Source organism: Camellia sinensis, chromosome 11, assembly GCF_055761805.1.
Source record: "Camellia sinensis isolate YWXY chromosome 11, ASM5576180v1, whole genome shotgun sequence".
Classification (NCBI taxonomy): Eukaryota; Viridiplantae; Streptophyta; class Magnoliopsida; order Ericales; family Theaceae; genus Camellia; species Camellia sinensis.
Genome location: NC_138971.1, coordinates 179636014 through 179651519, shown reverse-complemented (window position 1 = coordinate 179651519; position 15506 = coordinate 179636014). Strand labels below are relative to the sequence as shown.

General features: G+C 48.8%; 2 protein-coding genes across 2 annotated transcripts; both read right to left on the bottom strand.

The window, feature by feature from the left end:
• Positions 1-11496: 11496 nt before the first annotated feature.
• On the bottom strand, positions 11497-12272 carry LOC145802901 (uncharacterized). The gene is made up of 3 exons (XM_082895717.1): positions 12030-12272; positions 11849-11947; positions 11497-11640 (listed from the first exon to the last, which is right to left on the bottom strand). Exons 1-3 carry the CDS (start codon positions 12270-12272, stop codon positions 11497-11499), a joined length of 486 nt encoding a protein of 161 aa, XP_082751843.1.
• A 54-nt stretch (positions 12273-12326) lies between these two features.
• On the bottom strand, positions 12327-14954 carry LOC145803362 (protein MAINTENANCE OF MERISTEMS-like). Its single transcript, XM_082896624.1, has 4 exons — positions 14725-14954; positions 13007-13663; positions 12717-12878; positions 12327-12623 (listed from the first exon to the last, which is right to left on the bottom strand). Exons 1-4 carry the CDS (start codon positions 14950-14952, stop codon positions 12462-12464), a joined length of 1209 nt encoding a protein of 402 aa, XP_082752750.1. The 5' UTR covers positions 14953-14954; the 3' UTR covers positions 12327-12461.
• Positions 14955-15506: the final 552 nt, after the last annotated feature.

The following is a 15506-nucleotide window of genomic DNA, read 5'->3' as shown; positions in this document are numbered from 1 at the left end:
ACTTGTGTGTTTCTTTGCATTGCATTTGCATTGGTGCGCCTAGGACACCGTGTTTGCCATCTGCTATTCCTGAACGGTTTGCCGGAGGCTTGTCTTGTCAAGGCATGACCATAAGGCTGACCGGTTGTGGGCTCTGCCAGTATGGGAACACAAACCCCGGTTTTACCGGGGCACCCTCTTTGACCATTCGACCTAGTGCATATTCGGATCCATAGTGACCATTCCAAATTAGGACAGGTTGCTTACCCGTTTATAGGTTGTTTGAAACCGCTGTGTGCGTAATGAAACCCTAGCTCTTGACACAATAGGACAGGGAAACCCTACCCCAACATAGGGGTGTTTTGGCTCTCACTTATCTGTTATGTGCTTTAGAGTGCGTCTCTACAGGAATGCATGTATCAGTATATGAGTTTGGGCATCAGGCCTGCGGGCATCAGTTCAGTATTGTCAGTATCAGGCCTGCGGGCATCAGATCAGTATATGAGTTTGAGTATCAGGCCTGCGGGCATCAATTCAGTATTGTCAGCATCAGGCCTGCGGGCATCAATTCAGTATTATGGGTATCAGGCCTGCGGGCATCCGTCAGTATTTGAGAATTAGTTATCTGCGGATATCAGATTCTATTTTAGGGGACAGTGATACAGGGATAATAATCAGTGTTTGAGTACAGTGTGTTATTCAGCTTATTGACTGTGTGTTGATTATGCCCGACTGTGTGTCTTGCATTTTATTTTTAAGCTGTTATGCTGTCCGTTTATCTGTTTATTTATTTCCATTTCGCTTTATTTATCTTGCTAGGTCAGTTTTAGCACAAGCTGTTATGCTGTCCATACCAGTTAGACAGATGGATCAACAAAATACATCAGGGATGGAGGCTCTAATGCGCCAGATGCAGGAGAGCATGAGACAGATGCATGATGATGCCACCCGTCAAACGGAGTTCTCCAAACAGCAGGCCGCGATCATGGCCCAACAGGCCGAATTAATCACTAGACTGCAACAACAGAATACAGTGTTTGCTTCACAACAAATTCCTCCTCCGGCGAGGGCTCCGTTACCTGAGCAGGCACCTACTGTTCAGAACGCCCCACCAAATGCCCAGAATACCCTGCCGCATGTCCAAAATTTACAAGAGGACACGAATCTTCCAACGGGGCCAGCTCCGCCCCCGCTTCCACCACAACTGTCCAAGGTCCATACATCCAATCACCCGGACTCTCCCTTCGAGGTCGAGGTTGATCATACAGCTCTAAAATTGAGCAAATTGGAGAAGCACTTCAAGAAATCCCAAGGGGTCAAGGCTATGCCGGATATCGAAGATGGATATACCGAGGAGGCCGTAACACTCCCCGATAGGTTCACAATGCCACAAATCGACCGCTTTGATGGATCCGGCAACCCCATGGTCCATATTCGACTGTTCGCAGACGTCTTGCGACCAATGGGCCTGACACGACCACAAAAGCTCTCACTATTCGGCCGAACCCTGTCGGGTGTGGCCTCCCATTAGTACGCAAAGTTACAAGATGAAGTGAAGAGGAACTGGGATGAAATGGCTGAGGCCTTTGTCGCACAATATTCATACAACACTCAGATCGAGATCACAACTCGTGATCTCGAAACGACAAGGCAAGAGCCCAAAGAAACTTTCTCGGACTTTGTGATCCGATGGAGGGCAATGGCGTCAATGATGACTTTAAGGCCCACGGACAAAGATCAAATCCGGATGATTGTGCGCAATCTCCACCCAAAACTGATGCAGAGAATGATCGTAGTCCCCTTCCCTACTTTCTCAGATTTACATGAGATGGGGGTGCAAATCGAAGACGCAATGAAACAAGGTCTGTTTGACCACGACAAAGAACAACCGAGGAGGACGTTCAACCGTAACAACAATGCGGGCCCGAGAGGCGCTGCAAATACGAGAGCCTCGGAAGTTAGTATGGTCACCACCACTCCCCCTCCCCCTCCAAGGCCCATGACTGCCACACCCTTCTCCGGCGCGTCCGGAAGCAACACACAAGCCAACAGATTCCAACCGCGAGGCCAAAGAATCTTTACCCCACTATATATGCCTCTGACCAAAGTTCTGGGAATATTGATCAGAAAAAATCATTTAAAACCCCTGGAGCCAAAGCCATTACCGAATCCACTCCCCCCCTCTTATGACCCGTCAAAGTACTGCGCATATCACCAACAACACGGTCATGACACCGACCGTTGTTACAGATTGCGTCATGAGATCCAAGATCTTATTGACAAACAGGTGATCGCGCCTCCTGATAAACCCAATGTCACAACTAACCCTCTCCCACCACATAACCAACCTCCCCCTCCCAAGAGAATTAATTTTATCCAGACTGGGGTCGCATCTTACGATCCTAGCATCTATATAACGCCCACCCACCTACCCAAGCCAGAGGTGCTCCTCTCCGATTGCACTGACTTCTTGTGCGTGGTGGACATCTCTAAAACCCAACCAGAACCGATGGTGGTGACCATCGAAGACAGGGCAGGGCAGATTTTGGGAGAGAATGAGATTGTTGAATCTGGGACAGGACAGAGTTTTGCTGGGGGAGCCTATGATCCAAGCAAGTACATCCTATCAACGAGCCGAATTGGGCTAAGTGTAGAATTGCCAGAGACAGGAGAGCTATGCATGATCCAGGGGGATGGATCTGGGCTATGGGCAGATGATCTGACAGCCGTAGAGGAGGACTTTGCCAACCTGCCATTTCTCGAGGACCAGGAACTGGGGGATGCGTCAATCAATTGGTACGATTATGAGGGATCAGCGGAGGCCACTGGATGGCTCGAGGATCAACCAGATGCAGTGGGGGAAGCCCAACCAGAATAGAGCCCGGCAGGGGCAGAAATATCAGTTGTGGCTGGAATGGCCGAAAGTCAAGTTGTATCGCCGGAGAGCGCCGGTGCTAAGAATTCCGCTCGAGACATGGGCATTATAGATACGGGAATTGTTGAACAAACAGCTGTACTGATGCAGCTGGAACGAGAAAAGTTCGAGGAGGCTGAGAGAATTAGGAAAGCTAAAGGCCCTGAGGGGACTGAAAGTGCTGCGTGCGCGAAAATGGAGAATGCTGCGAGCATATGGACAGAGAGTATTGCGAGTGCAACTAAACCGGAGCCAGACAGGTGTCTGTTGGCTGCCGATGGAATGTGGTGGGAAGACGATGACTTATGTCTTGCCCACACGGATGAAGACTGGGGGAATAATCAACCGGATGACACTTGGTACCTCGATGAGGTTGACCATATGACAAGAAGTGGGCAGTACTTCAAACCCCCACACCGGGACCAACCCGAGGCATCCGGGAAGGATAGAGAAGCGGAGAAACAGAAGGAGAAGCAGATTGAAGAGGAAGCTGTGCTGAAACAGTTAAAGAAGATACAAGCAGACATCTCCATCTGGGGACTGCTAATGGCATCACGAGTACATAGAGAAGCTGTCCTATCTGCTATGGACAAGTCCAAACTCTCCATAGACACCACGCCTGAACAGCTGGTTGGGCTGGTTTTTCCGGGAGGAGGTTCCCCGGCATTAACCTTTTCGGACAAGGAGCTACCGCCTGAGGGCACAAGTCATAACAAACCTCTCTATATTTCTGTGGAATGTAGAGATAAGTGGATACCGGTGGTACTTGTTGATACTGGGTCTGCAATTAATGTCTGCCCGACCAGAACGGCATATGCAATCGGGTTGAAGCCCGTGGACTTCGTCCCAACCACCCAAGTGATCAGAGCATATGACAATACCAGCAGAGAAGTGATGGGGACTGTTAAAATTCAAACCAAGGTTGGTCCAGGACAACACAGTGTCGAATTTCATATCTTGGACGTTCCCGCAACCTTTAACCTACTTTTGGGGCGACCGTGGTTGCACCAGGTCAAAGCAGTCTCTTCCACTCTACATCAAATGCTAAAGTACCCCCACGGGAAAGGGGTAGCGATAGTTTTTGGGAATTCATCAATCCATCCGCCGCCGGAAGTGTCTACACCTGTCTTGGAGATTGAGCACGGCACGGAGGATGTGTTTTTATCGGGGTTCACTTTGGCCGAGGCTCAAGTGGTGCAGAATGTCATGGCTGTGAATGAGGGCATGTATGTTAGTGCACAATCTATCTACCTCATGAACAAGCTAAAACATACTCCCGGGATGGGATTAGGGAGAAGCGGCCGGAAGGGCGTCTCTGTGTTGGCCGAAGTGCCACACAACCCTCACGCCTTTGGACTGGGTTATCTGCCCACCAAGGAGGATTGGGTGAGGAAAGGAAAAGAAATGGCCGGAAGGGCCAGAGCAAAGAAGGCCGGGAAGCCATTTGAGTTAATGCATAGGCCCATCTGGGGTACCCTAAACGGACGTTTCGTCCGGGAGGGGGAAGATTTTCCATTCTGCGGCTTCCCGGAGCCATGGCTAAACGCGGAGGGGACGCGCGTGCCTGGTTTTGAAATCTTCTTCGACATACAATTATCTGGGGATGACGTTGCCGAAGCACAGACAGACCCACCAACTGAGGTTGAGCAATGTGAAACAGTGGATCCTGAGAGCACAGAGCTTGAAATGGGGGTAGCACTGGCGAGTCTACTATCAGATCCTCCGATCGGCCAAGAGTGCTTGGGGGATAACTCTTCAGTTTCTGTGATTGGAGATGAAATAGCTGCGGGCTTCCCAGCGCCGATCTTGGATGCATCTATCGCACCTTCTCTCATCTGGCAATATGAAGAAGGCTTTTTATCTAGCAGTTCCGAGTCAGGTAGTGAGCCGGAATCTGATTCTACCGAATCTTGTGCGTCAGAATCAGATTCCAGCTCGACTGAGTCTGAGTCCGGTATTCTTGGGGGTGATAACCCGGATGCCACAGTCCTGTCTAGGTCGTCATTTTCATTTTCTTTTGAGTCTGTTGTAACAGAGGAATCTGACGGCTTGGAAATATTTAATGAGAATGATGTGGATGTGGTTTCCGAGTATTTTTCTGTGCCTTTGATTTATTGCTTAAATCAGGATTTTCAAAATTTTGATGAAAACAACGAGGGAGAAATTCCCCCAGTTTTACAACGATTAATTGATCAAGAGCAGGAAAGATTTGTTAAACCTTTAATGGATGAAATCACTACCGTGAATGTTGGTACTGAGAAGGACCCGCAGCTGGTCCAGATCGGGTCCACGTTGTCTTCGGAGGAGCGCGAGCGCTTAGTCGCTTTATTAAAAGATTTCAAAGATGTTTTCGCGTGGTCCTACGAAGACATGCCTGGAATCGATCCTGAGATTGTACAGCATCGGATCCCTCTTGACCCCGAGGCCCGACCTGTCAAACAGAAACTCAGAAGGATTCGCCCGGACTGGGCTCTCAAAATTAAGAAAGAGGTCACCAAGCAAATTGACGCAGGGTTCCTGCTGGTATCTGAATATCCAACTTGGTTGGCCAACATAGTTCCGGTGCCAAAGAAGGATGGCAGAATTCGGGTCTGTGTAGACTTCAGAGATTTGAACAGGGCCAGTCCGAAGGACGACTTTCCCTTGCCACACATTGACGAATTGGTGGATTTCACGGCAGGACACGCCTTGCTTTCGTTTATGGATGGTTTCTCAGGCTATAATCAGATAGTAATGGCACCCGAAGACCGGGAGAAGACTGCGTTCACTACCCCGTGGGGTACATATTGTTATAGAGTGATGCCATTCGGGTTGAAAAATGCTGGAGCTACGTATCAACGGGCAGCAACTACAATATTGCATGATATGATCTATGAAGAGGTCGAGGTGTATGTGGACGACATGATTGTCAAGTCCAAAGATAGAGAGGGCCACTACACCGCCTTACAAAAATTCTTTCAAAGGATCAAAGAGTTTCGGCTGCGACTGAATCCCCAGAAATGCACGTTTGGTGTTACAGCAGGGAAGATGCTAGGGTTTCTGATTACACAAAGGGGCATCGAGGTCGACCCTTCCAAAATCAAGGCCATCTTAGAAATGCCACCACCAAGGATTGAAAAGGAGGTGCGAGGCTTTCTGGGTAAAGTGCAATTCATAAGACGGTTTATTTCTAAATTAACCTTGACTTGTGAACCACTTTTTGGTCTCCTGAAGAAAGGAAAGAAATTCCAATGGGACGGCCGATGTCAAGCAGCTTTTGAGCAGATCAAAGAATATCTACAGAACCCACCCGTGTTGTCACCACCAGAGCCGGGGAGGCCGTTGATATTGTACCTTTCGGTAACTGAGACTACCATGGGCTGCATGCTCGCGCAGGAGTCAGAAGACAAAGTGGAAAGGGCCATATACTATCTGAGCAAAAAGATGCTAGATTACGAAACCCGCTATACACCGCTGGAGAAGGCTTGTTTGGCCTTGGTATGGGCAACCAGGAAGCTGCGGCACTACCTGTTAGCTCACTCTGTAATGTTGGTTTCGCGTTTGGATCCCATCAAATATCTTTTTGAGAAACCAGCACTTACGGGTAGGCTAGCTCGTTGGCTGCTGTTGCTCTCCGAATTTGATTTGAAGTATATAACGCGCAAGTCAGTAAAAGGGAGAGCGGTAGCGGAGTTCCTTGCCGACCACCCGGTTGAGGGGGATGAAGCGGTTGAGTATCTATTCCCAGATGAAGCCATTCTGCACGTCGAAGATGAAACTTGGACGATGTACTTTGACGGAGCGTCAAACCAGTATGGGTATGGGATAGGGGTGTTGCTGATAGCGCCTGATGATTCCCGTATCCCTTTAGCATTCAAGCTCCGGTTCAAAGTTTCCAACAATGAAGCAGAGTATGAGGCATGTATTGCTGGCCTGGAAGCAGCCCTGGAACTAGGGGCAAGACGGTTGGACGTCATTGGGGACTCGAACCTTGTTGTGTCTCAAGCAAAAGGAGATTGGAAAGTCAAGGAGGAAAGGATGATAATTTACCACCAAACCTTGGATTTGTTAATTCCTCGGTTTGAGAAGCTAAATTTCACCCACCTTGTAAGAGAGAACAACAGGTTCGCAGATTCATTAGCAACTCTATCTTCTATGATAGACATCCCGTCCGGAGTCCGGATGCGTCCAGTCATTATTGATCAGAAGTTTGCGCCAGCATACGAGTCGATTTCCGCCATAGATGAGGTTCAAGACGGCAACCCCTGGTATTACGACATCTGGAACTTCTTGGAAAAGGAGACATATCCACTAGGGGCAAATGCCAAGGATAAGAGGGCCATCAGAAGAATGGCTGCTCAGTTTATCATCTGCGGGGGAAAGCTGTACAAAAGGGGTCATCTGGGAATGCATAAGCTCTGTGTAGAAGCTGAAGAGTCAAAACGCCTGATGGAAGCCATCCATGGGGGAGAGTGCGGTGCACACATGAATGGAGTAATGCTGGCCAGAAAGATCCTCAGACAGGGCTACTACTGGTCAACCATGGAGGAGGATTGTATTAGCTTTGTTCGGCGATGCCACAAGTGTCAAATCCATGCAAATCGCATGAACATCCCGCCGTCAAAACTGTACAACATGACTTCGCCATGGCCTTTTTCAGTCTGGGGAATTGATGTGATCGGAGCTGTTACCCCGAAGGGGTCAAACGGGCATGAGTTTATCCTGGTAGCGATAGATTATTTCACAAAGTGGGTCGAGGCCCAATCATACGCGGTGTTGAAAGCGTCGCACGTCGCAAAGTTCATCAGAAACAACATCATCTGTCGCTACGGGGTGCCAAACGAGATAATTTCAGATAATGGTTCCCACTTCAAGAAAGAAGTGATAGACTTGTTGGAAAAATACAATGTGGCTTTCCATAAGTCATCTACATACCGGCCGCAGACCAACGGAGCGGTTGAGGCCGCCAACAAGAATATCAAGCATATACTGCAGAAGATGGTGGGAACCTATCGGGATTGGCCGGACAAGCTGCCATTTGCTCTATGGGGCTACAGGACTTCAATCAGAACTTCTACTGGAGCAACTCCATATTCATTGGTCTATGGAATGAAGGCTGTTCTACCCATTGAGATTGAGGTTCTGTCGTTACGAGTGTTGGCTGAATGCCAGATAGCCGAAGCAGATTGGCAGGAAAGCAGATTCGAAGAACTCATGCTCTTTGATGAAAGAAGACTGAAAGCACTGTACCACATCCAAGGCTATCAACGCAGAATTGCCCGGGCTTTCAACAAGAAGGTTAAGTCCAGGAATCTGAAAGAAGGAGATTTGGTGCTCAAAGACAACCGAGCTCCCATCCACGACCCAAGGGGCAAGTTCAAACCCAATTGGACTGGTCCTTATATCATCAAAGCTATCTGGTCAGGTGGAGCTGTGGTTCTGATGGATCTAGATGGCTTGGAGTTCTCACAACCGATCAATATGGACAAGTTGAAGAAATACTATCCTTGAGAGGCTCGCTAGGCCGAAAACCCGAAAGGGCGGCCTAGGCAAAAATCAGAGCACAAAAAATTAGAAAATATAAAAACTGAGCTCGCAAGGTTGAAAACCCGCAAAGGGCGGCCTTGGCAAAAGTTAGAGCGCAAAAGGAGAGTGAAAATACTCGAGTGAACCTGAGCCTGAACTACGTGAGGCTTGATTCCCATCTTTGGGATACGTAGGCAACTTCACCTTGAAGTTCAGCCATAAACTTTTTCCCCGATCAACTTTGTCCATTTCGATCATCTCAGTCATCTTTATCCATCAGCATTTATCGTGATCTCCGGTACAGTGCTGTTTAGACTAGGGACAACTTTCCGTTGCCGCGACGGTGCAAAGTTACTCAGACAAGGGGCAACTTTCCGTTGCCGTGCAGTGCCGCATTGTTCTTCAGACTAGGGGCAACTTTCCAGTTGCAGGGATCTGGGGTTGTGCATCTCAGTGACAGATCTTCGGTGTGTCCAAGTTCTGATCCACATCGAAAATAGTTTTGAAAAGTTTTAATAAAAGTTGACTTTGTTCAAATTAATCTTTTTACAACAAAGACCATTTTTGGACCAAAAGCGGAAAATTTTCAGTACCATAACCTTCAATTTTATTGATTTCAAAACTGAGTTCTCCTGCTCTTGCATTACAATCGAGGTGGCTTTTTTTAGTACATTCATAAAGAAAACTTGAAAATACTAAATAAGCAACAAATTTGGGGCATAGTCGAATCAAGTATCTCTGCGTCCCCTCCCGGAGCTGGATGGAGCATCTGATGCCAAGCTAGGCCCAACCTGTGCCTCCTCATTAAGCCAATCCAAGCACTCATTGGACAAAGTGCAACTGAAAGTAGAAGCAGGGGCCAAGAGCTCTCTAGTCCTCCATGCCGTGGCATATCGGGCAAGCTGTACACCCCGGATCGGGAAAGCGGCTGGGTACTCAATCCCCTCCGGTGGGCAGGTCTGATCATGACCAAACTGACGCAGGAACCGGAACGGAAAATAGAATACGCAGTGGGTTAGACCAATCAATTGGACCCCAATCAGCTGAGACATACTATAGCTCATTGCCGGGAGGTTAAGCCAAGGACAACGCCAAGCAATGCCGTCTGCGGGCAAATTGCACATCCAATCGAACCACCACCTTTCGTCAAGAGCATTGACTAGGCGCTGCCGAAAGAAGTAGCCTCGAGCTGAATAGGCCGGGCAAGAGTCCACAACCTGCAACTTGTCCATTAACCATACCTAAGGGAGGGATGGAAAATGAGAGAATAAAGAACAGAGAGATGTACGATGAGAGAAAAGTAAGACAAGGGTTTTGTGAGAAAAACCGAGCCTGAGGGTCGAGTGATGTGAGCAAATATATATGTGAGGTCGGGTGGGAAACATTACCTGCAGCAGCAGTGGACTCCCGGCAAACCTAGTCGCCTCCCGGCGATAGACAGAATCTAAGCCCATCAATGTCTCGGCCAAGGTCATGGCAATACAGCTCTTTCCTTCTCTCAAACCTTGGGCGACTTCAATCAGGCGAATGCTAGTCCCGCCGAAGCCTGAGGAAAGCAGAAAGTGAGACAACAAACATAAGCAGAGGGCGTGTTGCCGGAAACCCTGCCAATAATGGTTGCTGCGGTCACCGGCATCGGAAAAACGATGGATCAAACCGAGGACGTCCAGTTCCCCACTGCAGATCAGAGATCGAGCGTCATGCGTCGTAAGCCCACACATCCGCCCTAAAGCCTGAGCATGGCCAAAACGGAGCTGGGGCAAGATCACTTCAGAGCATTCAGACTCCATCAAAACCTGAAAATCTTCGAAAGTGGGACACATCTCTTGGCCGCCAAAGCTAAAAACGTGCGTCACTGGATTCCAGAACCTTGCCGCGGCATGGAGAAAAGGAAGCTGTAGCGGAGTACGGCTCAGCGTGAATAGTGCATTCAAGCCGAAACCCCAGAAGTTCAGCTTTTCCGAGCCATCCAAAGAAGAGATCCAAGATGTGACATTTTCTGCGAGAAACGCCTCCATCTTTGTCTAAAACTAAGATGAAATGAATGTTCCCAAAGTTGAGGCTTTTATAGAAGGAAAAACACTATTCACGGGGACACGTGTCAAAAATCAGGTGGCTGCAGGACTGAGTGGCCGGCCGGCCACCTTTTCTGGCTGGCCAGCCATTTACTTTTTCAGAAATGGCCGGCCAGCTGTCTCTCTCTACAAAAAATGGCCGGCCGGCTCCCAGGGATGGCCGGCAATGCTACAGTGTATCTCCTTGGCCCTGTTTTACCCTTCGAGGGAGAGTTCCAAGCATTTCCATGCAACGGGAGAGTCAAAGGCCTTCATCTCCATCCGTTTCGGATGCGTTCCGGTGCCCAGATCATCAGAAGTACACTCTGTTGTTGCTGAGTTTTGTTTATTGAGTTGTTGTTTTGCTTATCGAGTTGTTTGTCGAGCGGACGTGTTTCGTGTTTTCGAGTCATTGTTCTCTGTCCAAAACAATCTTCGTTTAAAGTCTTGTTTATTTGCGTTGTCAACGTTGTTGCATTTTTCTTATCGAGTTGTAAACTTCCTAAGGTCCTGTTATATCTTAGTAAGTTGAGTTGTTTAGTTTGTTGCGTCAGTTCACTACCTGACTTGGTGATTACACAATGCACATTCCCATTCAATTTCATTTTTGTGCGAAATAAATGATGCGATACGATGCTAAAGTTTAAAATACAAACACCTTTTCAAAAGCTATTTCATTCCATCATCTTTACAACAAACAAAGGTACAAGTTTTACAAAAAATAAAACTGCCTAACAATGTGCAAAGTGCTACAAACTACTAGCAAAAAGAAAAATAAAGCAGGAAATAGCAACATCAATATCCTCGGGAACGGGAACGAGAAGCACTCCTCATCCTCTTCTGCGGGACAACCTCTGCACCATCATCATCATCTGGGTCAGAGCTGTCATCCTCAGGATCCCCCTCAGCCTCCCCTCTATTCCCCGAACCAAAACCGGAGCCCCCCTCCTCAGCAGATGTCTCTGACTGACGATCGGTAGCCTCCTCCTCCTCCTCACCAGGCTCCGCCTCCACAACGTGAGCCCTGCGTCTGCGGACAGACCCTCATCGAGCTCCTCGAAAAGGCCTAGATGGCCCAGCTCCTCGGGAAGGCCGGGATGGCCCCGTCCCCTGAAAAGGCCCGGATGGCCCAGCTCCCCAAGGAGGCCCAGGTGGCCTGGCCTGCGGCTGACCGGACCATGAAGGCATCTGAAAACAAAAAGTTCAATTCAAATACATCAGTCCAAATATATACATCAGATGCAGATACAAGCAAAGGCTACATGAAGTGGGTGCATGTAAATACAGTGTACAAGTGGGGTGTGTGTCAGATGTGCTCTACACAAGTAGTCTATCGATGCAGTAGAAATCAGCATGTCATCAGAAGTATGATAAATGTCAGAAAACTGAAGGGTACCTGAATGCCCGCGACAGACAACTGTGCCTCCCTACGCAGGACCATGCCCTCGAGTGTGGCCACCAGTCCAACCACCTCCTCCATGTACCCTCGCGGTGGCTGCAAAAATGAGTTCATAACCATCAGTGAACAGAAGAATGTCTAAACACCTGAATGATGAATGAAAAACAGTGGAACATACCAGCGGTGAGTCAGGATCAATGGCATATCGATCACTGGGCATCGGAGGCTCTAGCGGAATCGGAGTCGGGGAGATAGCCCCATACTGCCACGCCATCAACTCAGTCGGCATATCTGGCCATCCAGGATGAGGATAAGACGACGGAACCGGAGGAACCGGTCTACTCCCGCCTCTAGATGTACCAGCCCTGCTAGTAGAAAGGGCGTCTGCAGCCCGAGCCTGAGCCTGGCCCGAGGATGACATACCGGCAGGCCTCATCATCGGGATATGAGCTCCCGTCAATGGAGGCATCAAGTATATGTGACGATAAGTGGCGTAGTCCCCCTCCTCAATATGTAGTAAAGCATCACTACCCAGCATGGCGCCGACTACCTCCGAGTAAGAGAGTCTGTCAGCAGTCCGCATACTGGCTGGGGGTACTGCGAGAGGATCCTAAGAAAGATACCCCCATACCTGGCGCAGAAAGCGTTCCCCCAGGAACCATACCCTGCCAACCGGCCCTTCGAGCAGGACCCTATACTGGGAGATGTCCGACGCTCCGGTATACTGAAGTCGGAGACCATCACCCAGGGGCGCCCAAGGCTGCCATGTGATCTGCGGATGATAAATGCATAAACCAATCAGAAATCGAGAATATACAGAGCAAATCAAAGATGAAAATGAAAGGAACTGAAAGCTCAGAGGTACCTCTGAATGTCGCACAGTGTCAAAGTACTGTCGCAGGTAAAGGAGGGTCTCTCGAGGTCTCGGCCGGTGCGGACCCTCGAACACCAATGAATATGGGGTCACGGGAATCCCTGCCACCTCCAGCTCGGGGGCTAATGATGGGAAGTATACATAGACCCATAGCTGAGAAAAACAGTGCAGAATGTAAGTACGAAATGCTGAGAGCAAAATACAGATTGTAAAAATGCGCTGTGTGTGCAATGTACAAGTAATGAAGAGCAGAAATGTAAATCAAGAGGACAGAAAAGTACCTCCCAGGCTCTCCAGTAGCCGCCAAGTAAATCGCCCCGCCCGCGGGAGGTCGCGCTTATATAAAAGTAAAGGGTAGCCAAGCCGGCGCCACCCCAGTCATATCGATGGACCTGTGATAGGTCAACCAGAGCGCTCAGCAAGTATAACCCGACTGTGTTCCCTCTGTCGGCGAACAGGGTAGTCCCGAAGAGGAACATAAGGAAACCACGGGCATACTGCTCCGTCTCCTCGGGAGTCTCAGGCACCATCTCCGCCCGCCGGAAGTGGGAAGAGAACCAAGTGTATCGGACTCTCCCAGAAACCCTGTCAACAGGCGGGCGAGCCCCCAATAGATACATCCAAGCGGCCTCCCACTCGCCCATATCCTCATCATAGGGGATGGACCAACCTCCGATGTCTAAGCCAGTCAACACAGCGAAGTCTAGGGGCGTCATGGTCATGTCCCCGGTAGCAGAGAAATGAAAGGAGTTGGTGGTGTCCCACCATCTCTCTACCAAGGCTGCCATCAGCGTCCTCCTGGCAGGAAAACGTGACAACCCGACGCAGAAGGGCCCAAACCCTGCCAAGTCTACCAAGTCTCGGACACCCTCCGGGAGCTCAGCATACCAGTCCCGCGCGATGGTGGAACCATACCCTCGCACACTGCGGGAACCAACCTGCATTCAGAATGAATACATATGTCAATAATGAGATGAAATGGGCTGTGTGCCAATGAAATGAATGGGTTGTGTGCCAATGAAATGAATGGGCTGTGTGCCAATGAAATGAATGGGCTGTGTGCCAATGAGATGAAATGGGCTGTATGCCGATGAAGTGAAATAAGCTACATGCAAATTCTAATGTGGGCTGCGTGTTCACTATTTAATCTGGGCTGCGTGTTCAGAAAATTTGAAGTTTGGGCTGCGTGTTCAACTTTCTATCAGTGTGGGCTGCGTGTTCACTATTTAATTTGGGCTGCGTGTTCAGAAAATTTGAAGTTTGGGCTGCGTGTTCAAATTTCAACCAGTGTGGGCTGCGTGTTCACTATTCATCTGGGCTGCGTGTTCAGAAAATTTGAAGTTTGGGCTGCGTGTTCAACTTTCTATCAGTGTGGACTGCGTGTTCACTATTTAATCTGGGCTGCGTGTTCAGAAAATTTGAAGTTTGGGCTGCGTGTTCAACTTTCAACTAGCGTGGGCTGCATGTTCACTAATTAACTGGGCTGCGTGTTCAGAAAATTTAAAGTTTGGGCTGCGTGTTCAACTTTCAGTTAAATTGTGGGCTGCGTGTTCACTATCTATCTGGGCTGCGTGTTCAGAAAATTTGAAGTTTGGGCTGCGTGTTCAACTTTCAGTTAAATTGTGGGCTGCGTGTTCACTATCTAATCTGGGCTGCGTGTTCAGAAAATTTAAAGTTTGGGCTGCGTGTTCAAATTTCAACGAGTGTGGGCTGCGTGTTCACTATCTAATCTGGGCTACGTGTTCAGAAAATTTAAAGTGTGGGCTGTGTGTTCACTTTCGAATTCGGGCTATGTGTTCGACAAATCAGTGTTTGAGCCGTGTATTCGCTTCTTAACTAATGTGTACTGTGCATTCGCAATTAATTAATGAGCCGAATGTTCAGAAATTCGAGTGTTGAAACTACATGTTCAGGATGCGAGCAAAGTACTATGTCATAAGCTAAACTACATGTTCAAGCATGGCAAATGTACGAAAAATATAGAAAATGAAGTAAATACCTCTCGGGCCTCATGAGAGAGGTGATGCTCCGGCTCTCGGAGAAGCAGATCCCCGGGTGCTCCCTCGTCAAAGCTAGTAAAGTGACGGAAGACAGCACGAGGGAGGACATGTGCTGGCGGACGGTACCTCCCGGGAATAAAAGGTCGGGTCCTCGGGGGTAGACTCATGGGATCGAAATCATCTCCGGCACCTGGAAAACCTCCGCCGTGGGGAGAATTGCCCGCCATTTTCAAAAGATCTGCAAAGGGAGCAAAAATGAGCAAAATGAGCCGAAATTGGAAAAAGTCAACAAAAGTCAACTCTCGGGAAATGAAAAGTCAACGAAAGTCAACTCCCGAGAAAATCTTCCAAATACTGAGGCAAACTTACTTCAAGTGGCGAAAATGCGAAAAGAAGCTCCGAAACCGAAATTTAATCGCTTCAAAGTGCTTGAAACTGAATATTTTTGCGAAAATAATTTGCACGGGGCGTTGGAAAACGCGTAGGAAACTCAGATCTGGAGAAGAAAAGTGTTGTAGGAGGCAAGAAAGGAAGGGGCCTCGGCTGCCTTTTATAGGCTCAAGGTCTTGGTTGAAGGAGCATCAAAAAGGAGGTGAAAAAGACCAAACTGCCCTCGGATCTGGGCATATGGCCGGCCGGCCGGCCCCCTTTTCTAGCCGGCCAGCCATTTCCTTTTTGGAAAACTGGCCGGCCAGCTATCTACTTTATGGAAAACCGGTTGGCCACCTCCCCTCTCCCATATAACCGGCCGGCCATGTCCCCCACATGCTCACCTAGCTCC